The 19,379-nt window shown below is 44.2% G+C and overlaps 2 protein-coding genes across 2 annotated transcripts in view; one reads left to right on the forward strand and one right to left on the reverse strand.

The window, feature by feature from the left end:
* LOC136631700 (Fc receptor-like protein 5) overlaps positions 1-3,035 on the forward strand; it is a 33,895-nt gene extending 30,860 nt beyond the window's left edge. Inside the window, exon 11 of the mRNA XM_066605988.1 lies at positions 1,488-3,035. Coding sequence (XP_066462085.1) covers positions 1,488-1,586 — 99 coding nt within the window. The 3' untranslated portion in view covers positions 1,587-3,035. The remainder of the gene's footprint in view (positions 1-1,487) is intronic.
* LOC136571895 (Fc receptor-like B) overlaps positions 1-19,379 on the reverse strand; it is a 121,350-nt gene that overhangs the window by 91,860 nt on the left and 10,111 nt on the right. The window lies entirely within an intron of this gene.

A 19,379-nucleotide genomic window follows, 5' to 3' on the forward strand; every position in this document is an offset into this window, starting at 1 on the left:
CACTAAAAGCAGATGGTAAAGCTGAATATACATACCAGGCATTAGTTGACATTTTGATCAAAACATGAAAGCTAGCGGGCCATGTCGTGGCTCCTGGATATACCGCTAGTCCCTACACTAACCAGGAGTCCAGTGGAACAGTTCACACCGCAAACTGCAACCGCACAGACAATAGAACACAAGTCACACAGCAAGGTGTACAGGACAGACAACAAGATACTGATTTACAGGCACTGGCTTAAAGCAGACTACAACATATAGTACAAACCACATGGACTCCACCCAGAGCTCACATGCACACAGATGAAATTCACAGCAAGTCTAGGGGGGTCTCATACCAGGGGGATAGACAGTCAGCCACTGAGCTGACATAGGGAACTGTGTCAGGGATCCGCCAACTGACACACAGAGCGAGACATAAGACATTTGGGGGCCGCACCTGCCAAGGGGAGGAAGAACCCTGTGAGTGACCACAACTGAGTGGTCACCGTACCACACACTATGGGATGCAATACACCAGAACGCAAGGAGGAAAGGGAAAAACCTGCGAATGACCGCAACTGTGCGGTCACCGTACCACACACTACTGGGTGCAATATGCCAGAATGCAGGTGGGGGTCTGCATATGATACAGACAAGGATTACAGGTGTCCAAACCGTCTTTGAGAAGCAGAGAGACACAACAGACCTACATGCAAAAACAGCTCTGAGTGGGAACAAAATAGATACATCCAAACAGTACAAAGACCAGCAGCAACTACTGAGAGATGCTGGCTTTTATGTGCTGCAGACTAAAGGGGATTGGCTGCTGGAGAATACCACACCCACCAGCTCAATTAACCCTCAACTGTGGAGCTGTGCTGCTAGGAACCTTAGTACTACAGATCCCAGCAGCACACCCTGACACATTAGATGTAGACGTGGTATATCAATACCGGAGGTCCATAACCTGGGACCATGCTAATTTCCAGGGTGACATGAGTTGTTTTGCCTCACCATGTACAAATTAGAAACTCTAGGACTTGGAGAAACTATTGATTTCAATGTTATTCCCTACAACATTCTATTATAGTCAATGGCATTTCTAAAAAAGAAGCAACATCAAGAGATGATTAATCATGGATATCTTCATTCACTGCTGAAGAGGGTTGGCTCATTTTTAAGCGCTTTAGCTCTTTCAATCTGGGAGATATTGGTGGTTTCAGCTCATGAACCTCCATATATCTCATGTATTAGATGTCTCAAAGATGTTAGCAGATAAAAAAAATGTGTAATTCCCCATTGGGGTGGTAGCTATGGTGGAAAAAGTGATGAGGCACAAGGAGAGCTTCCATCTGCTTGTTGTCTTGAATTTCTATTGATACACACAGTGTAAATTACCACCAAAGAACACGGGGCTCCACAATTTATAAATTACTACTTTTTTATTCTCAGAGACCCCTAACCTACTGCACCTGCCTAATACATTTCTTTTATTTTTGCACTAGAATGTTGTTTATGCTGCAGTAAATAAACAAGTCAAGGCTTCTCAAGGGACATCTAAGACCTCAACCGACATCTATCAGAACATCAGCTACCACCGATAAGTTCATCTCCAAATGTGACCACCATGAATAAAATGGCCTTGAATAAATTATCTGTAAGATCTACAATGCATTTGGAAGTCTTTAGACCCTTTAACTTTTTTTTACATTTGCTATGCTGTGGCCTTGTGTTCCCCCATTATTCTCAATACCCAATAACAATGTAACAACAGAATGGCAGAAGCCTTGGTAAATTAAAAAAAAAAGAAAAACTAATATTTTGCATTCACTTAAGTATTCCCACTCTTTACTTATTGCTTAGTTGAAGCCCCTTTGGCAACTTTTAGTCTTCTTGGCTGTGATGCCACAAGTTTTTGTACACCTGGATTTGGGGATTTTCTACTATTCTTCTCTGCAGATTTACTCACGCTATCCAGGTTGGATGGGGGCCTCAGTGGACATCCATTTTCAGTGAATCTCCAGAGATGTTTGATTGGGTTGGATCCAGTCAGGGCTCTGGCTAGGCCACTCAAGGACAATCAAAGAGTTGTGCCTGAGCTCCTCCTGTGTTGTCTTGGCCGTGTCCTTAGGGTCATTGTCTTTTTGAAAAATGAACCTTCTGTGCAGTCTGAGGTCTCTTGCGCTCTGAATCAGGTTTTCATTATCTCTGTCATTCATCCCATTCAGTTTTCCATCAACCCTAACCTTCCCCACCCCCACCATCACCACCACAGCATGATGCTCTCACCAACAGCATTCACTGCAGAGATGACATTGGGCAGGTGATGAGCAGTGTCTGGTTTCCTCTAGACAAGATGCTTAGAATTGAGGCCAAAAAATTCAATCTTGGTTTCATCAGACCAGAGAATCTTGTTTCTCACAGTCTGAGGGTTCCTTAGGTGCTGGGCAGTTTTCATGTGTCTTTTACTAAGGAGAGGCTTTTTTCAGGCCACTCAGCCATAAAGCCCAGCTTGGTGGAGTGTTTCAGAAGTTTCTCCCATCTGCACACGGGTGCTTTGGAGCTCAACCAGAGTGACCATTGGGTTCTTGGTCACCTCTCTTACGAAGGCCCTTCTCCTTAGTTTGGTGGTCGGTCAGCTCTAGGAAGAGTCCTGGTTGTTCTTTCATGTAAGAATTATGGAAACTACTGCACTCTTGAGAGCTTCCCATGCAGCAGAAGTGTTTTTGTAGCCGTGTTCTGATCTGTGCCCCCACACATTCCAGTTTCTGAGGTCTACCGGCTGTTCTTTCCTCCTCATGAATTGATTTTGCATTATGAGCTGTGAGACCTTATATAGTTAGGGGACTGTCTTTTAAAATTATGTCTAATCAACTGCATTTACAACATGTGACTCCAATCAAAATGTAGTAACATCTCAAAGATGATGAGAAATGGAGGCCACTAGAGCTAAATTTTAAGTGTCTTACCAAAAGGTGTGAATACTTATGTCAATGCAAAATGTTAATTTGTCATTTTTATAAAGCTTACAAAGATTTTTAATATTCTGTTATCACTTTGTCATTATGGGGTACTGACTGCAGAATGATGATGAAAAACTTAATATTCTTTTTAAATTGCATAATGCCACAACATAACAAAAAGTCAGAAGACTTTCGGAATGCAGTGTATATAATGATGCACAGGTATATCACTGGTCAGTACAGGGATTTATTTTCCTTGAAGAGATAATGAGAAATTGTCCTACAGGGGTTGCTTTACCTTCCTCTGGATCAACTTTGTACTATATTATTAAAATTGACTTTTTGGTTATTTTTTAGACTTATGCATGGCTGTTCATTAGTTGATGCATCAGTTACAAAAATGTTGAAATTGTATGTTTAATTTTTTTTTTTTTATTAATTAAATTAACGGAGTATGTTTTATATATTGTTTTGTTTGTAATTAAATTTCAGATTGTTTTACATATTTAATTTTTTTTAAAACCTGAATTTTTTAATAAAAATTTCAACTAAAGAAACACAACCAGTTTGTGAGATTGAGATTTAAAAAAAAATAACCAATTTTATGCTAACTTATAACAGCTGATCTGAACACACGCCACGAATATGTCTTTGGCAGGAACATTGGAGTATGCTGTATAGTGTAAGGGAGCACGTGTAGGGGCAGACTTTTGTAACTGTCTAAAAGAAAAACTGTCTTACCGTAGTTGCCCATAGCAGCCAATCACAGCACAGCTTTCATTTCACCACAGCAGAATACAAAAAGACAGCTTCACACAGGCTCCACCTTAGTTGTAATTGGTCATAAACACTGGCCAGCTTGCAGTACACTATGTACAGGTGACTTTTGAGCAAAATGAAGTTCAAGTTTCTTTCAGATTAGCAAAGTTACTGCATTGTTGCCCTCTACTCCCAGCGTCAAAGTCATATCTTTTACTTCCTGCTGAAGCCTCATTTTAAACTTCTGTTACTTATCAAAGACAGCGGTTTTTCTTCATACCGTACCTTCTAATTCTCTTTGAATTTTCCTCTTCTGGTCTTCAACAGAATCCAAAGATGCAGTATTCTCCATTTTCTTTTCCATATCGGACACCTGAGCCTGAAGTGTTGAAATCTGCTTTGACAGGTTTTTGTTTGTTTTGGCATCTTCTTTTAACTGCTTGAGGAACACATTTCTCTCATCTTTCATCGTCTTCAGGTATGCACTAAGGACAAGCCTCTGGAACATCTCTTCTTGCACCAGTTTCTGAGACTCTTGGATCTACGATTCCATTTCCACTTGCAGTCTATTTGCCTTCTCAAACAGCTTTGTCTCTAACCTGTCACCTTCAGCAATTTTTACTTGTAGCTCTTTAAGTTGCGTCTCTACTAGAGATGAGCGAGTATACACGCTAAAGGCAATTGCTCGAGCGAGCATTGCCCTTAACGAGTACCTGCCCGCTCGAGGCAAAAGGTTCAGGTGTCGGCGGCGGGCAGGGAGCTGCGGGGGAGAGTGGGGCGGAACGGAGGGGAGATCTCTCTCTCCCTCTCTCCCCCCCGCTCCCTCCTGCTGAGTGCCGCTACTCACCGTTCCCCCTGCGCTGGCACCCGAACCTTTCGTCTCGAGCAGGCAGGTACTCGCTAAGGGCAATGCTCGCTCGAGCAATTGCCTTTAGCGAGTATAGTCGCTCATCTCTAGTCTCTACCCTTTTTCTCTGGTCTTCAGAGTCACTCTTGTCTTGCAGCAGTATCTTAATCTCACTGTTCAACTAATTATGCTCACTTTGCAGATCCTCTTTAGTTTGCTCTATGTGTTTGGTCAGTTCCTCCACAACTTGAGTGTGTTTCTGTTTAAGCTCCTGGACTTGAGCTTCATATGCTTTAGGTTTCTCAACTAAGTTTTTCTTCAACTGGGTCACCTCTTGTTCATCGAGTGCCTCTTAAACTTCCCTGAAGTCCCATAAATCTTCCAAGGTTTTTGTTTGTTTTCTGCCTGGCTGCAAACAGGTTTCTCGGATTCCAGATTTTACTTGAGTTCACATATCAGAGACTCCAATTCACCATTTTATTGCATTTTATTTATAGATTTGCATGCATGAAAGGGCTAATGTCTGGTCATGTCTAGTGAAAAATGTATAGTTTTGTCTGGTGCTGTATAAAAGCTGTGGTCATGTGATTTAAGTTAGTTAGTACAGTTCTGAGTTGAGTTCTGTATGAGAGTTAGTGAGAGGAGTGAGACATGGAAGAGGCTGAAAGATGGCCTTCTGTTCCTGCTCGGGCCTAGCTATTCCCGAGATACTCCACATAGCCACTAACCTCAAGAAGTGTGTGAGCCTAGACACTGGAAAAATGCGTATGACTATCACGGAAGAACCGCATGCGTCTGGAGAAAGAGAGAAAAACCACCAGAGTGCGAGGAACAAGTAAGTGACTGACAGTAGAAAGAGAGTTACCGGGAGAGAGAGAGAGTGCCTACAGATAACTGCAACTATGGATGTACATATGGTCCGTGAATCCTCACTGCTTCACTTCTTTAAGAACTGTTTATTGTTATTTGACGCAAGCATTCAATTAAATGGACAGGACTAACTTTCCCAGTTCTCATCCAGAAAAGACACTCTGTGTGTGGACTACTTTATTCTATGTTACTACATCTGAGAGATCCACCTCAGAGGATGGAATGTTGGCGTCATGAGTGACAAATAGGACTTCAGGTAACCCCGGTTACTATTTATAATCTCCCCCTGTCGGTGACGAGGTCGGGTACCGAGCTACCCTTAGGAAGGAGATGGTAGAGCCCCATTACAAGGTTTTCCCTCTACCCCACTGTCTACTCAGCTGAGGGCCTGCTCCTCGGATGCTGCATTTGCCGGAGCAGTATGCAATCCTCCTTTCATCTTAGCTAACTGTGTTTTCAATTCCGCCATTAGTGTTTGCAACTCTGCAATTTGATTACGCAAATCAGTAGAATCTCTTTCTGACTTGTAATGTGCTATCTCTAAGCCTCGGGCTCTCATTTGCATTTTTTCAAAGTCCTGTTCACACTGCACAGCTTGCGCTTTCAGACATAATCTGCAATCAGCTTCATTTTTGGCTACATTTCTGAGCTGCTCATTTTCCTTTAAGACAAGCGCAATTTTTTTTTTCAACTGAGCAAGTTCTTTAAAGGGGTTGTCCCGCGCCGAAACGGGTTTTTTTTTTTTCAACCCCCCCCCCCCCTTTCGGCGCGAGACAACCCCGATGCATGGACGTAAAAAAAAAACCGCTCAGCGCTTACCTTAATCCCCGCGCTCCAGTGACTTCTATACTTACCGGCTGAAGATGGCCGCCGGGATCCTCTTCCTCCGTGGACCGCAGCTCTTCTGTGCGGTCCATTGCCGATTCCAGCCTCCTGATTGGCTGGAATCGGCACGTGACGGGGCGGAGCTACACGGAGCTACACGGAGCCCCATTGAAGAAAGCAGAAGACCCGGACTGCACAAGCGCGTCTAATTTGGCCATTCGACCATTTTAGACGGCGAAAATTAGGCGGGCACCATGGAGACGAGGACGCCAGCAGCGGAGCAGGTAAGTGAAAAACTTTTTATAACTTCTGTATGGCTCATAATTAATGCACAATGTACATTACAAAGTGCATTAATATGGCCATACAGAAGTGTATAGACCCACTTGCTGCCGCGGGACAACCCCTTTAACCCCTTAATGCCGCCGCCCTTTTTTTCCCCATTTTTGTTATTTCCTCCCCCTTTTAAGAATTCGTAACTCCCTCATTTATCCATCGATGTAGCTGTATGAAGGCTCCAGAAAGTTTCCCTGTGTGTGAAGTAAGTTATTTCACCATCAAGATTCACCGAAGAGGATGGAACGGTGACAAAGAACTATAAGGTAACTCCTGGTTACTTTTGCCCTGTGAACTCCCCCAGCAGTAACTTGGTCAGTTCCCAAGCTACCCTCAGGGAAGGAGATGGTGGAGCCATCACTGTCCCATCCACCCGGACACTGTGTAAGCTGTAAGTTGCAGCTGAAAAGGGTTTAGGGCTGGGGAGAGCCCACCGGGGAGCAAATTGTGTCCCCTCGCCTTGTGAAGTGATCTGTTCCAGGTGTGCAAGGCTTGTCATACGAAAAGACATTACTGATAGACTGCTAATGATGACCACAGGAGAAGCCACCAAATTATCAGACGAGTGACAGGTTCCCTTTGCTGGAAACTCTGCATTTGACTTGCATTATAAAGGTGTGCTGCGGGACTTTTCACTTGCAACATTGAAGGTTGGACAAGTGACACAAGTGACACCAGCAAACAGATTTCCAGGTGAGTTCTATCAGTTCTGTACGGTTGGGTTCGCACTTTGCCGTAGCACATCTTACAGCAAAGCTGTACATAGTTTTTTGCTTCTGCTTTGTAACCTCGATCACACCTGCGTCCGAGCTCCAGTAGGATTCTTAATCTCTCTGTTCCGTTTTTGGAGCAGAGAAGTGGAATTAAGATAAGAAATAGACGGATCCGTTTTTCTTTTTCTTCATTGATTTCAATGGGTTTTCAAAAAACCAGGAAGCAAACGGAAAGCTTTGTTTTCTTCGCTTCTGCTTTTTTAGCAGAACAAATAGCGCAGTCGACTGCAATTTAAAAAAATGAAAGCGGAAAGGAAGCAAACTCATATCTTATCATTTGCTTTCCGTTCTTTTAAAAACCCAGTGATATCAATGGAGAAACAAAAACTGGATCTTTTTCTTTCCATTGTAATTCTGTTTCTCTGATGCAAAAACGAGTCAGAGGTAGAAGCCCAATTGCAGATGTGAAGGTTTATTTTTTTAGTGTTTCACCTGTAAAAACTGCATTGCCAATAACTAAATCCTGAGGGCTTGTTCACGCCGGTGCTAAGCGAATTTTGGCCATGTAGAAACATGTGTATTTACGCAACCGAAGATCGCTTACGCCTTTGTTTTTACTTGTTATTGTGTTATATGCAGCGAATACACAGGTTTCCTGGATGTTTTGCACATATTTATGCCTGACCATTCATTTCAGTTGACTTCTACAGCGCGTATTACGAACCAAGATAGGTCATGCAGCATATTTTTTTAAATGATTGCATTAACAAAAATGTGCTCCTGTGAACAAACCTATTGAAATCAATGTGCGTATTCACTGCGTATTACATGCCCGTAATACGTAGTGTAAATAGGCTCATTTAACCCCTTGAGTGGCACGCCCGGAAATTTTCCGGGACGAGCTCCACTGCTCATAGGGACATAGCCCGGAAGATTTCCGGGCTATGTATCACTATGGGAGCTGCAGAGCACAATGCCACAAGCTGTGACAGTGTGCTCTGCCTGCACTGTCCCACAGAGAACAAAGCAAGGGCTTTGAAAAACCGGCAGAAGATATTGCAGATCTGCCGGCAATCTCCTGCTTTGTTTACAGGTTGCCATAGAGACCATCGGCTTGTCAGAAGCAAGCCGATGGTCCCTGTGGCAGGGAGAGCTAGTGCTTGGCTGCCAGAGGACAGCTAGGTACCTGCTCTTACAGAAGAAATCAGAGAAAACCTCTGATCTCTGCTGTGTTAACCCTTTACATGCTGCAGTCTATGTGACTGCAGCATGTAAAGGGCTGTCACTGCAGCATGTAAAGGGCTGTCACCATCGGACCCCCGGAATGTGATCAGGGGTCCTGATGGGTCCCTGTGGAAGTCCCCTAAAGGAACAAATAAAAAAAAATGTAAAAAAAAAAAAAAAGTTAAAAAATTATAAAAAAAATAATAAAAACACTTGTCTCCCTTTACTTTGTAAAAAATCAAAAATACAATCACACATGTGGTATCCATGCGTCGTAATGACCCAGAGAAGGAAGTTAATACATTATTTAACCCCTTAATGACATGGCCGCTTTTTTTATTTTTTCCCCATTTCTTTTTTTCCTCCCCCCTGTTTAAAAAAATCACAACTTGTCCCGCAAAAAACAAGCCCTCATATGGCCATGTCAATGGAAAAATGAAAAAGTTATGGCTCTTGAGACGCAACTGCAAAATTAGTTGAAATTCAATGATTAGACCATTTTAAAAAACCTGCCCTGGTGGGCACGACAGGGTGGTAGGAAACCCGCCACTCAAGGGGTTAAACAAGTCCTGAAAGTGTTGCAATTAAAATACATGCAGTTGTTAGTCCCCATCCCAGAGTGAAGCCAGCACAGGAAACTGGCTAATAATCATCATTGGCGCTATCACTGCGCCTCACGTATCAGACGCGGTAGATTTATTGCAGACATTTCTGTGAATGTCTTCTTCGTGTGAATGGGGCTTCTAGAAATCCAAGCTCGTGAGCAGATATGGTGCTGTTCACAGCTATCTGATTGATTTCTCAGCCACAGAAATTTCAGTAACAAATCTGCTGCATCTGCGCAAAACTTCAGGCTTCACTAAAGTCATATCCAGGCAATCTCCTGTGGTGTAGCATGATTGTAGTCAGTCTAGAGTCTAGATAGTCATGCCTACCTCTCAGCTGTGAGACATGAACTGTACAAGAACACTTTAATTCACAGATAGCAAGCAGAGGTCATGAAAACACAACTTACAAAAATGAAGCTTTATGTACATAAACATGAAAATCCTTTTAAGAGCTGACTTTAGTCTTTATAGAACATCACACAGTTTTTAGAAAAAAAAACCTGCACTACAAAAAAAAAAAAGGATCACTTGTATGCATCGGGTAACACCTAACCTTGCTGCGCCACTGGTCCCTCCCAGCTCCTCTGCATTGCACTCTCTGTCATTAGGCACAGAGCTTTGGTAATGACAAAGACACAGGAACAATCCCTAATGGGGAGGATCTATCTTCACAGGGGCGGTCCTGTGCACTCAGAGGCTTCAGGCTGAAAAGACCTGCAGACACTGTGATACCAATCACCACAGTCTTCCTCTCCTGCTGTTTCAGCATGTGGGTGCACACATTACACACCCACATACACAGTATAATGGGTTTACAAACTGTTTTGCCAGGATGCCTGAAATACTGCCCCCTACCCTGCTGATTGGACCAGAGACAGTGCAATGCAGTATTGGAAGTAAGGGCAAGGAAGTCAGGGCAGTGAACTACTAGGCTTGCTACATGCCCATTCCTAAAAGTGGATTGCAAAGGAACAGAAAAATGGGGATAACTTTCTGAAGATCAAAACTTATAAACATGAAAGAGGGTGCAAACAGCAGTAAATGAGCAGGTAAGGAGGACCTGGGGGATTTTAGAAAACACGTTAGAGACACAGGTAATCTTTAACAATTACAATGACTAGATACAGCTGTACAGATGAATAGGAAAAATCTCATTAAACTCCTAAGAATAGTGAATAATTTACACACCTGCATATAACACACTGGTAAGATATTATTGGATACAACTAAGATTATGGTGTTATAGGGATGACCATTGGCATCCAGTGATTGGCTGCTGACATTTATCCTGTATGATTACACACATGTATAAAAGGCTCCATGTAATTAATGAAGATTACATCAGAAGCTGAAGCCTGAATCTGGGGTCTTGAGTGCACAATATTACTTATAATCTCAATTATTAGTTTCATAAGAATTTATTTGACATAAAATAGATAAATTATGACGATGAAACATTTTATTGATGTTCCAGATACATAAGATGTGATTATTCTTAGTAAGAGAAACCAAGTAATCCTGTAGATATGATACCTTCTAATAGCGAACAAAAATACATGATGATATAGCGAGCTTTCTAACCTACTCAAAGTCCTTCTTCAGGCCAAATGACATAGATCCAAAGATATATATATATATATATATATATATATATATATATATATATATATATATATATATATATATATATATATATATATATATATATAGTTATATATATGAAAAGGCACAGACATAGTGTGATTAATTAACACTTGAAACGATAACAGAACAGGATGAGTAAAGGAATAAATAGTAGAGGAGTAAATGCTTAATTAGTCCACTGATAAGGGATGTGAACATTTTATGGCCTCTAAAGTAAGGTTAGGGGTCACCAGGCCAGCGTGTTATCTCTGCTCCAGATTTCCCACATTCTCCACTGATGCAAAATGCCACCTCCAAGGTTCATGCTGTTCTTGAGAGTATCAAGGATGGTTAAAAACTTGTAATCCCAAATTCTTCTGTGATGCTGAGATTTGAAATTGCCTTTTCGTATGATAACATTCATATGTTCTATGTTGTGTCTAGAGACTAGAAAAATGCTCCGGCACAGGTAATTCTGTCTTTCTTTAATTGTGTAGCGATAAGATCTCATCCTCGCTTTAAGTTTTTGTCCTTTTTATCGAACATAAAGGCCCCCAACAGGACATTTACTACACAGGATCAGGTACACAACATCAGATGGGAAAAATGTGAATGTCCCAGGGATCTTATAGTCCTGCTGTGTGTTGGGGATTTGTATCCTGTCTGTGGTCAGCACATGTGAGCAGGCCTTACAGCTCCTTACATTACAGAGATAAGTTTCTTTTTGTGTGTCGGAGGGCAATGCACTCCTGATGAAAAGGTTCCTCAAATTTGGAGGTTGCCTGTTACCTAGAAGGGCATCCATATTCCTGGACCCAACCCTACTATGTTTCAGGCAACCTCCAAATTTGAGGAACTTTATAATCATGGCTCTCCCTCTGAAGTTGGTTATCCCAAAATGTATACAGAACTGGGCTCTAATGGATATATTAAAGCGCAATTTGTGTAATACACACCACGATCCTTACTTTATTAAATCGTGTGTTACAGTCACAGGGCCCTTGGCATCACATTGATTGTTCATGGAGGTGAAAGTACACTGTTTATTGGTAAACGTCACTGTGCGAATGTAATGTCATAGGTGATAAAACACCAGAGGCTCGTATCACAAGTTTGTGTTAAATGGCCTATAGTTTAAAATGTGGTTGTATAATTGTAATTAAACCAATATCAATAGACATAACAGACTGCTAGAAGTAACGAAGGAGCTGATTGCCATGAGCCTGATGTAGCTGTTTTAAGCCTGGTGTGGCTCGATGACAGCTAGCCTAGCTACTCGGGCTAACTAGTAGAAATCTGGCTAAATGCCCTCTCTTTGCTAAGCCTGAGTTTACACCGCAGTCTGATACTTCTAAAAGTACTTCTTGTTACTTCTAGCAGTCAGATAGTAAGTGCAGCATAGGGTGTTTGCTAAGGTACTAATTGACCCTCGAACTTCTGTGTCTAACCCTCGTATTCCTACACCAGAGCTTAGCACCATTGAGTGCTCCTTGTATATTTTGAGATGCAGTGTGATTCCCTGTTCCCGCGATTATATCATATTTTAGGTCTACGCAGGCATTTTACGCTTACTGTTATAAATGTTACATCCACATTACTGTCAATGAACTTCCACTCTTAGGGTGAAGTCACTTGAGCGTATATCGGCTCGGTTTTTACGCCGAGCCGATATACGTTGTCCTCGTGTGCAGGGGGGAGGATGGAAGAGCCAAGTGCAGGAACTGAGCTCCCACCCCCTCTCTGCCTCCTCTCCGCCCCTCTGCACTATTTGTAATGGGAAGAGGCGGGGTGGGGCTAAGTTATGAGAATTAGCACCGCCCCCGTCCCACCTTTCCCCATTGCAAATAGTGCAGAGGGGCGGAGAGGAGGCAGAGAGGGGGCGGGAGCTCAGTTCCTGCACTTGGCTCTTCCATCCTCCCCCCCTGCACACGAGGACAACGTATATCGGCTCGGCATGAAAACCGAGCCGATATACGTTCGTGTGACTTCCCCCTTAGTAGGATATGAGGTACCCAGGATCAATTAATCAATAAAAGAAACTGGTACTTTCTGATATAGGGCCCCTGATGATACCATTAATTTGGTTGAAATACACATAGGGTCAAATAACGGTTGTTATAAAAAGTTGGGTCAATTAATGGATGGTAATGGTCAGTGGTGCTTACAAATAAAAATTGTGGTTTCACCTACATGAAGCATCATTGTGATGCCAAGGGCCCTGTGACTGTAAGGGCTCTTTCACGCGAGCGTATGCATTTTTACGTTTTTTCATCCATGCCGTAAATGTGCATGAATGGACGTTTTTTTCGCGATCAAGTCCTGTGCCTAATTAGTGCTTTCTCTTCCATTCACATGACCGGGTGCAACGTTTTTAGCGAAAAAATGCATTGGACCCCGGAAAGCCCTCGCTCGGCATAAATCCTTGGAATACCTTCCAATGCCTATATAGAGGCACCTGTAAGCTTTTTTCAGCATTGGACGTTGCTAAATTGCATCTCCTCTCCCTTTTTTTCAGCTCCCATAGGAGTCTAGAAGAACTGCCGCCATATATCGGTCAAAAGATAGAACCTGAACTATCTTTTACCCACCGTATAATAGCAGGCACATATTTCGTTTGGGTATTTTCCATTTTTTACGCACTGTAACTTCGCCCATGTGAACGAATGCATTGGAAACCAATGCCTGAGATGGTCGCTTCTATCAGCCGGGCGTGAAAACAGGGCCGATATACTCTCACGTCAATAAAACCCCACACACACGTTTTAATAAATTAAGGATCGTGGTGCGTATTACACAAATTGCGCTTGAATATCCATTCCTATATATGTTTTGGGGATAACTAACTACAGAGGGAGATCCAGCCATTTTTTGGTGTATTCCCCCAATCCTCCATTCTTCTTCTTTTGTGTTGTTTTTGGTTCTTTTTTGGGTTTATACTTTGCTTCACACTAATGCCATCCTTATTGGCTATGATCAGTTCCTGATTTTTAATTAGGATTCTTAAAAGTTATCTTTTATCATTATTAGAGATGAGCGAACACCAAAATGCTCGGGTGCTCGTTACTCGGCACAAAATTTTCACAATGCTCGAGGGTTCGTTACGAGTAACGAACCCCATTGAAGTCAATGGGCGACCAGAGCATTTTTGTATTTCGCCGATGCTCGCTAAGGTTTTCATGTGTGAAAATCTGGGCAATTCAAGAAAGTGATGGGAACGACACAGAAACGGATAGGGCAGGCGAGGGGCTACATGTTGGGCTGCATCTCAAGTTCACAGGTCCCACTATTAAGCCACAATAGCGGCAAGAGTGCCCCCCCCCCCGCACTGTCAGCGTAAAGATCGTTCTCCTCTGGCATAGCTGTAACAGCTGTGGCAGAGAAGAACGATGTTAGCCCATTGAATTCAATGGAACCAGCAATACAGCAGGTTCCACTGAATGCAATGGGCTGCCGGCGATCGCAGGATGAATGGTCGGGAAGGGGTTAAATATATAACCCCTTCCCTGCAATTCATCCAGAAATGTGATACACTAAAAATATATACCGGCGTATAAGACGACCCCCCAACTGTCACCTTATACGCCGGGAATACAGTGGAGCAAAGAATAAAAAGCATTACTTACTTCTTCAGACGATCTGCGGCGCTGCTGCAGACTGTCACTCCTTCCTGGTCCATGGACTAAAGCTTTCTCTATGAAAGGCTTGAAATCCCCGCCTCCAGAAACACAGCCAATCACAGCAATTCAATGACATCACTGTCATTGGCTGTGATTGGCTGAAGGCACGTGTGTTTCTGGAGGCGTGGATTTAAAGCCTTTCGTAGAGAAAGCAATGCTCTGCCGGGAACCAGGAGGGAGCGACAGCCTGCAGGAGCACCGCAGAACACCAGGAAGGAGTGACAGTCTGCAGGAGCGGCGCAGATCGTCTGAAGAAGTGAGTAATGCTTTTTATTCTTTGCTCCACTGTATTGCCGGCGTATAAGGTGATAGTTGGGGGGTCGTCTTATACGCCCCGTCGCCTTATACGCCGGTATATATTTTTAGTGTATCACATTTCTGGATGAATTGCAGGGAAGGGGTTATATATTTAACCCCTTCCCGACCATTCATCCTGCGATCGCCGGCAGCCCATTGCATTCAGTGGAACCTGCTGTATTGCCGGCTCCATTGAATTCAATGGGCAAACATCGTTCTTCTCTGCTACAGCTGTTACAGCTGTGGCAGAAAAGAAGGATTTGTCTTCTATATGTTCTCAATGGGGTCGGCGCTGCTACCGCCGGCCCCACTGAGCGCATATAGAGACGATTTATGGCCTTTAGAAGGACCGTTGGGGTTCTTGAAGCCTACAATACACCTAACACTCTCCCTATAGCAGCTCCACCAAGATACCACTTTCCCTGAACTAATGTCAGAATACATCCGTAGCGAGCCGCGGGAGGGGCAGATTTCAATACTCGGGTGACACCTGATCTCCCCAGCCACTCACAGCAGGGGGGTGGTATAGGGCTTGAACGTCACAGGGGGAAGTTGTAATGCCTTCCCTGTCTTTCAATTGGCCAGAAAAGCGCGCAAACGTCTCAGAGAGGAAACTGAAAGTAACCGGAACACCGCGTGGTGCTCGTTACGAGTAACGAGCATCCCGAACACCCTAATATTCGCACGAATATCAAGCTCGGACGAGTACGTTCGCTCATCTCTAATCATTATCCTTTCAGTGATACCTTACCTTTTCTCAACAACATCATAACGAAGTAAAATTATTTCTTCCACTTAGAATATAAGAATACGCAGTACAGCAGTAGTATATTGTGTGGTCAGTCACAATTAAAGGGGTATTAGAGTCTGTTTTAAGTGTTGACCTCTCCTCTGGTCATCAGTAGTAGATGGACAGGGGTTTGCCCCTTGGACCCTCGTACACCATCTGATAGACTGGCCTGCTGCACTCTGCGGCAGGCCAGACGTTGTCATCAATGGTTGTAGGAAGTAGGGGCCAGATCATGATTCACTCCCATTGAAATAAATGGGAGCACCACACTAATTCCTGCTCCTCTCATGGTGAGTACGTTACATCCTGTCTTGAGCAGGAAGTATAGGAGATCCCTGTGCTTCCATTGATTTCAATGGAAGTGAAGCCGGTGCTCCCCCTGCTTCCTATAGTTATTGATGATAACGTCCCACTACAGAGTGCAGTGTGTTGGACAATTAGCTGATGGACACGGGTGCCTGATGGCAAACCTCCCTCTGTCAACTACTAATGACCAATCCAGTGGATGGGTCATCAGTTAAAATAGACCTGAATACCCCTTTAAGTATTTAGGACCCTTCTCAGGCAGCAGCTCCAGGTGTAAATTTGGGAGTATTAAAAATGGACGGAAGATTGGGAGGGCACGTATATATATATATATATATTACTATATGTTTTTAGATCTTTATACCTGCGTGCAAATTCTATGCAATGCTTTGTGACAAAAAAACCTTAATATTCAATATGTACAGATAGTCCCCGACTTGCGAACATTCGAGTTACGAATTTCGTTAGATACGAACTATCTGTCCTGTACAGTATGATGTAATGCTATGGCATTACATCATACTGTGCAGGGACCGGGCAGGCTTCTATCAAGCCTGATAGAAGCCTGTCCGGTCAGATCGCGGCTGCTAGGCAGCCGGGGGCCTTCTGAAAGGCCGTAGGGCTGTCTATGCAGAGCGCCTATCAAGCCGTGCGCTTGATGGGCACTCTGCATAGGCAGCCCTGGGGCCTTTTAGGAGGTCCCCGGCTGCCTAGCAACCACACAGCGTCCCACGATCTCATCATGGGACGCTGTACGGGCCCCCAGAACGTCGGGTGCCGGCTGTTTCTTACAGCGGGCACCCGGCGGCAGCAGTTCCGACGAGCCGCACCGCTCGTCAGAACTGTTAACACTTTAAATACCGCTGTCCGAGCGGTATTTAAAGTGTTAACAGTTCAAACAAGCGGCGCGGCTCGTCGGAACTGCTGCCGCCGGGTGCCCGCTGTAAGAACAGTCGGCACCCGACGTTGTATGGAGCGGGATCCACCCGCGATCCCCTCCATACAACCATTTGTTCGACTTGCGAACGGGCTCCCGGAACGGAACCTGTTCGCAAGTCGGGGAGCACCTGTATTCTTAAAAAAATCAAATCAGATATGACAAGGCTTTTTGCAAGGCAGACAAGGAAGTGTCTTGGAAACCATAAAGAGGAACGAGCTACAATGGCTATCAGCTTGGCAGTCTTCCCAGACAGGAATTTTCGACATCTTGCTCAAAGGACTGAGGAGAAAAGCAGAAGTGTCTGATATGGAAAGAGACGTGTGATTAATGTAGCAGCTTGTGTGATTAACATCTGCTATAAATAATGAAACGGACATATATAGCTATGATATATATATATCTGGACCAATGAGATGCTATATGCTTTGTGATGCAACAGGAGGGTATAAAGCCCTGTGTAAGCCAGTAAAGGGATCGCCATTACTCCCGTACAGGGAAGCATACCAGACCTGTGCGTGGTGTTTTTCCTTTACCGTCGATGACGGGACATTAGGGTGGGCTTTGATTGATGCTGTACTGATTGATTACCCTGACAAGATGATGTTGGATCTTGTAGCCCAAGTGTCCATTATGTTGTAGATCCATCTGTTGGCTCCATAGACTTTATCCATTTTATATGATAAAAGATAAATAGTGCAGTGATTATTAACACACATGCAGATAATATCAGACGGGCTATATTCTGCCAGCTATACCAGATATTGTCTGTGCGGCCTGAAAAAAATAAAAAATGTCATTGAGTTTATTTCCAAATGTATAAAATCTGAAAATTTCTACTGTTAAAACATGTTAGGAACTCGAGAGACACCCAGCTAGATGATCACATGGCCCTTCAAAACTGTTCTACATGTGAGAGGGTGAGACAGCCTCCAATATGTGTACATTGTTCTTGTTACTGTAAATAGTCCACTACTGTGTGTTTTACTATTTGTCCACAAGAGGTCACTGTTCTGCAGAAAAGATTTAGGTCAAGCTGTGAGGTGACAGGACCATGGTAGCCTGTGATTGGAGAACCCGTTGCCTAGTTACAGCGTGCGCACGGGAGGAGAGAAAATTAAAAGCGTGCGTACACTGTGAGGGGACAGTTGGTTGAGGGAGCCATCTGAGTGGCGCTACGGAAGAGGGATGGAGGTCGTATCCTGAAGGGATCGGAGCTACAGCGGATTCAGATGCCCGCTGGATGGGAGAAGACTTGCTGCCGGGGATGTTGCTGAACAACCGGAGCGAGACTGGATATTGTGTGGACAATACTGGATGCAGCTAAGGAAGTGAGTAACGGCTCTCTGTGGTACCACACGCTGTTCTGGAGGAGGCCCTCATCCGTCTAGACTTTTTGGCCGATCAAACAGCAGACCGGTCTATGTGCACGCAAGACACCATATTTTGGCGCCAAGTTACTTGGGACTGCATTTTGGCCTGTAGTTAGATTAGGTAGGGTTATGGACCGTGTCAGGCCCCACTTCAGCCGTCAGTAAGAAGCTTCTGGAGAACATTCACCTGGCTATATAGCTGCTGTTATTTATACATATCCCTTATTGTATTGGGTCTGGGGGGGATAGAGACAGTGTGGGTAAGTTTGTAAGCTGTTGTGCTGCACCGCCGGTACTCAGATCACTCTCCCTTTCCTTTGTTCCTTAGTAGCGGTATTAATAGGTAACAAGGGGCAGGATTACTTAGGCCTGCCCGTTAGGTAAAAGCATAGTTTATTATAGTAGCGCCCTTTGGGGAGTACAGCGCTGTACAGCACAAGGGCCTCCGCCATCTGGCTGAGTGTATGTGAGTTTTGTTGGGTTACCCATTGTTTGTGGTCACGTGGGCCACAGAGCTTTAGTAAAATTCGATTTGCCCCTGAACTGGTGTCAGAGACGTTTTTCTTGTTTGTGACTTCGCTGTATCCTGGGGAGCCCACCCCGGTACACAGCTTACAACTTGGCGTAGTCGGCAGGATACAGCGACCGTTATGGACGGGAACACGGCAGGAATTAATCCAGTAGCGCCGGCCCAGGGTTCAGCTCAGGGTGCCCCAGCACTGTCATTACAGCCCACGCCTGTCACTTTAGCCCAGGTAGGATACTTGTCAGTTGGGGCATTAATGCAGCAACTGCCCAAATTCAACGGGAAAAACATGACGTTGCAGGACTGGGCCGAAAGGGTGCGAAGCGTGGTTAAAATGTGCAACCTGACCCCTGAGGTGCGTGCGGAAATAGCGTTGGGCGCCTTAGAGGGTGACGTAAGACGGACTGTAATGGTGCGGCCCGAGTCAGAGAGGGACACCTTAGACAAAATATTGTCCCTGCTGGAAGGAGCTCAAGGGGGACGCACCAAGGTAGCACAATTGCGAAGCCAGTTCTTCAATCGGTCACAATGGGAGGATGAGACTTTGATGCAATATTCTAACGCCCTACAGGAGATATTGAATGAGGTGCAGCGGCGGGACCCAGAGGCTATGGGAGCCTTCCGGGGGGTGGACCGGCTATTACGCGACCAGTTCATAATAGGGTTATCCAATAAGTTCTTGCAGGACAAGATGCAAGAGATAGCCTGGGCGACGCCTGAACT

This window comes from Eleutherodactylus coqui, chromosome 6 (genome assembly GCF_035609145.1).
Source record: "Eleutherodactylus coqui strain aEleCoq1 chromosome 6, aEleCoq1.hap1, whole genome shotgun sequence".
In the NCBI taxonomy this organism is placed as follows: Eukaryota; Metazoa; Chordata; class Amphibia; order Anura; family Eleutherodactylidae; genus Eleutherodactylus; species Eleutherodactylus coqui.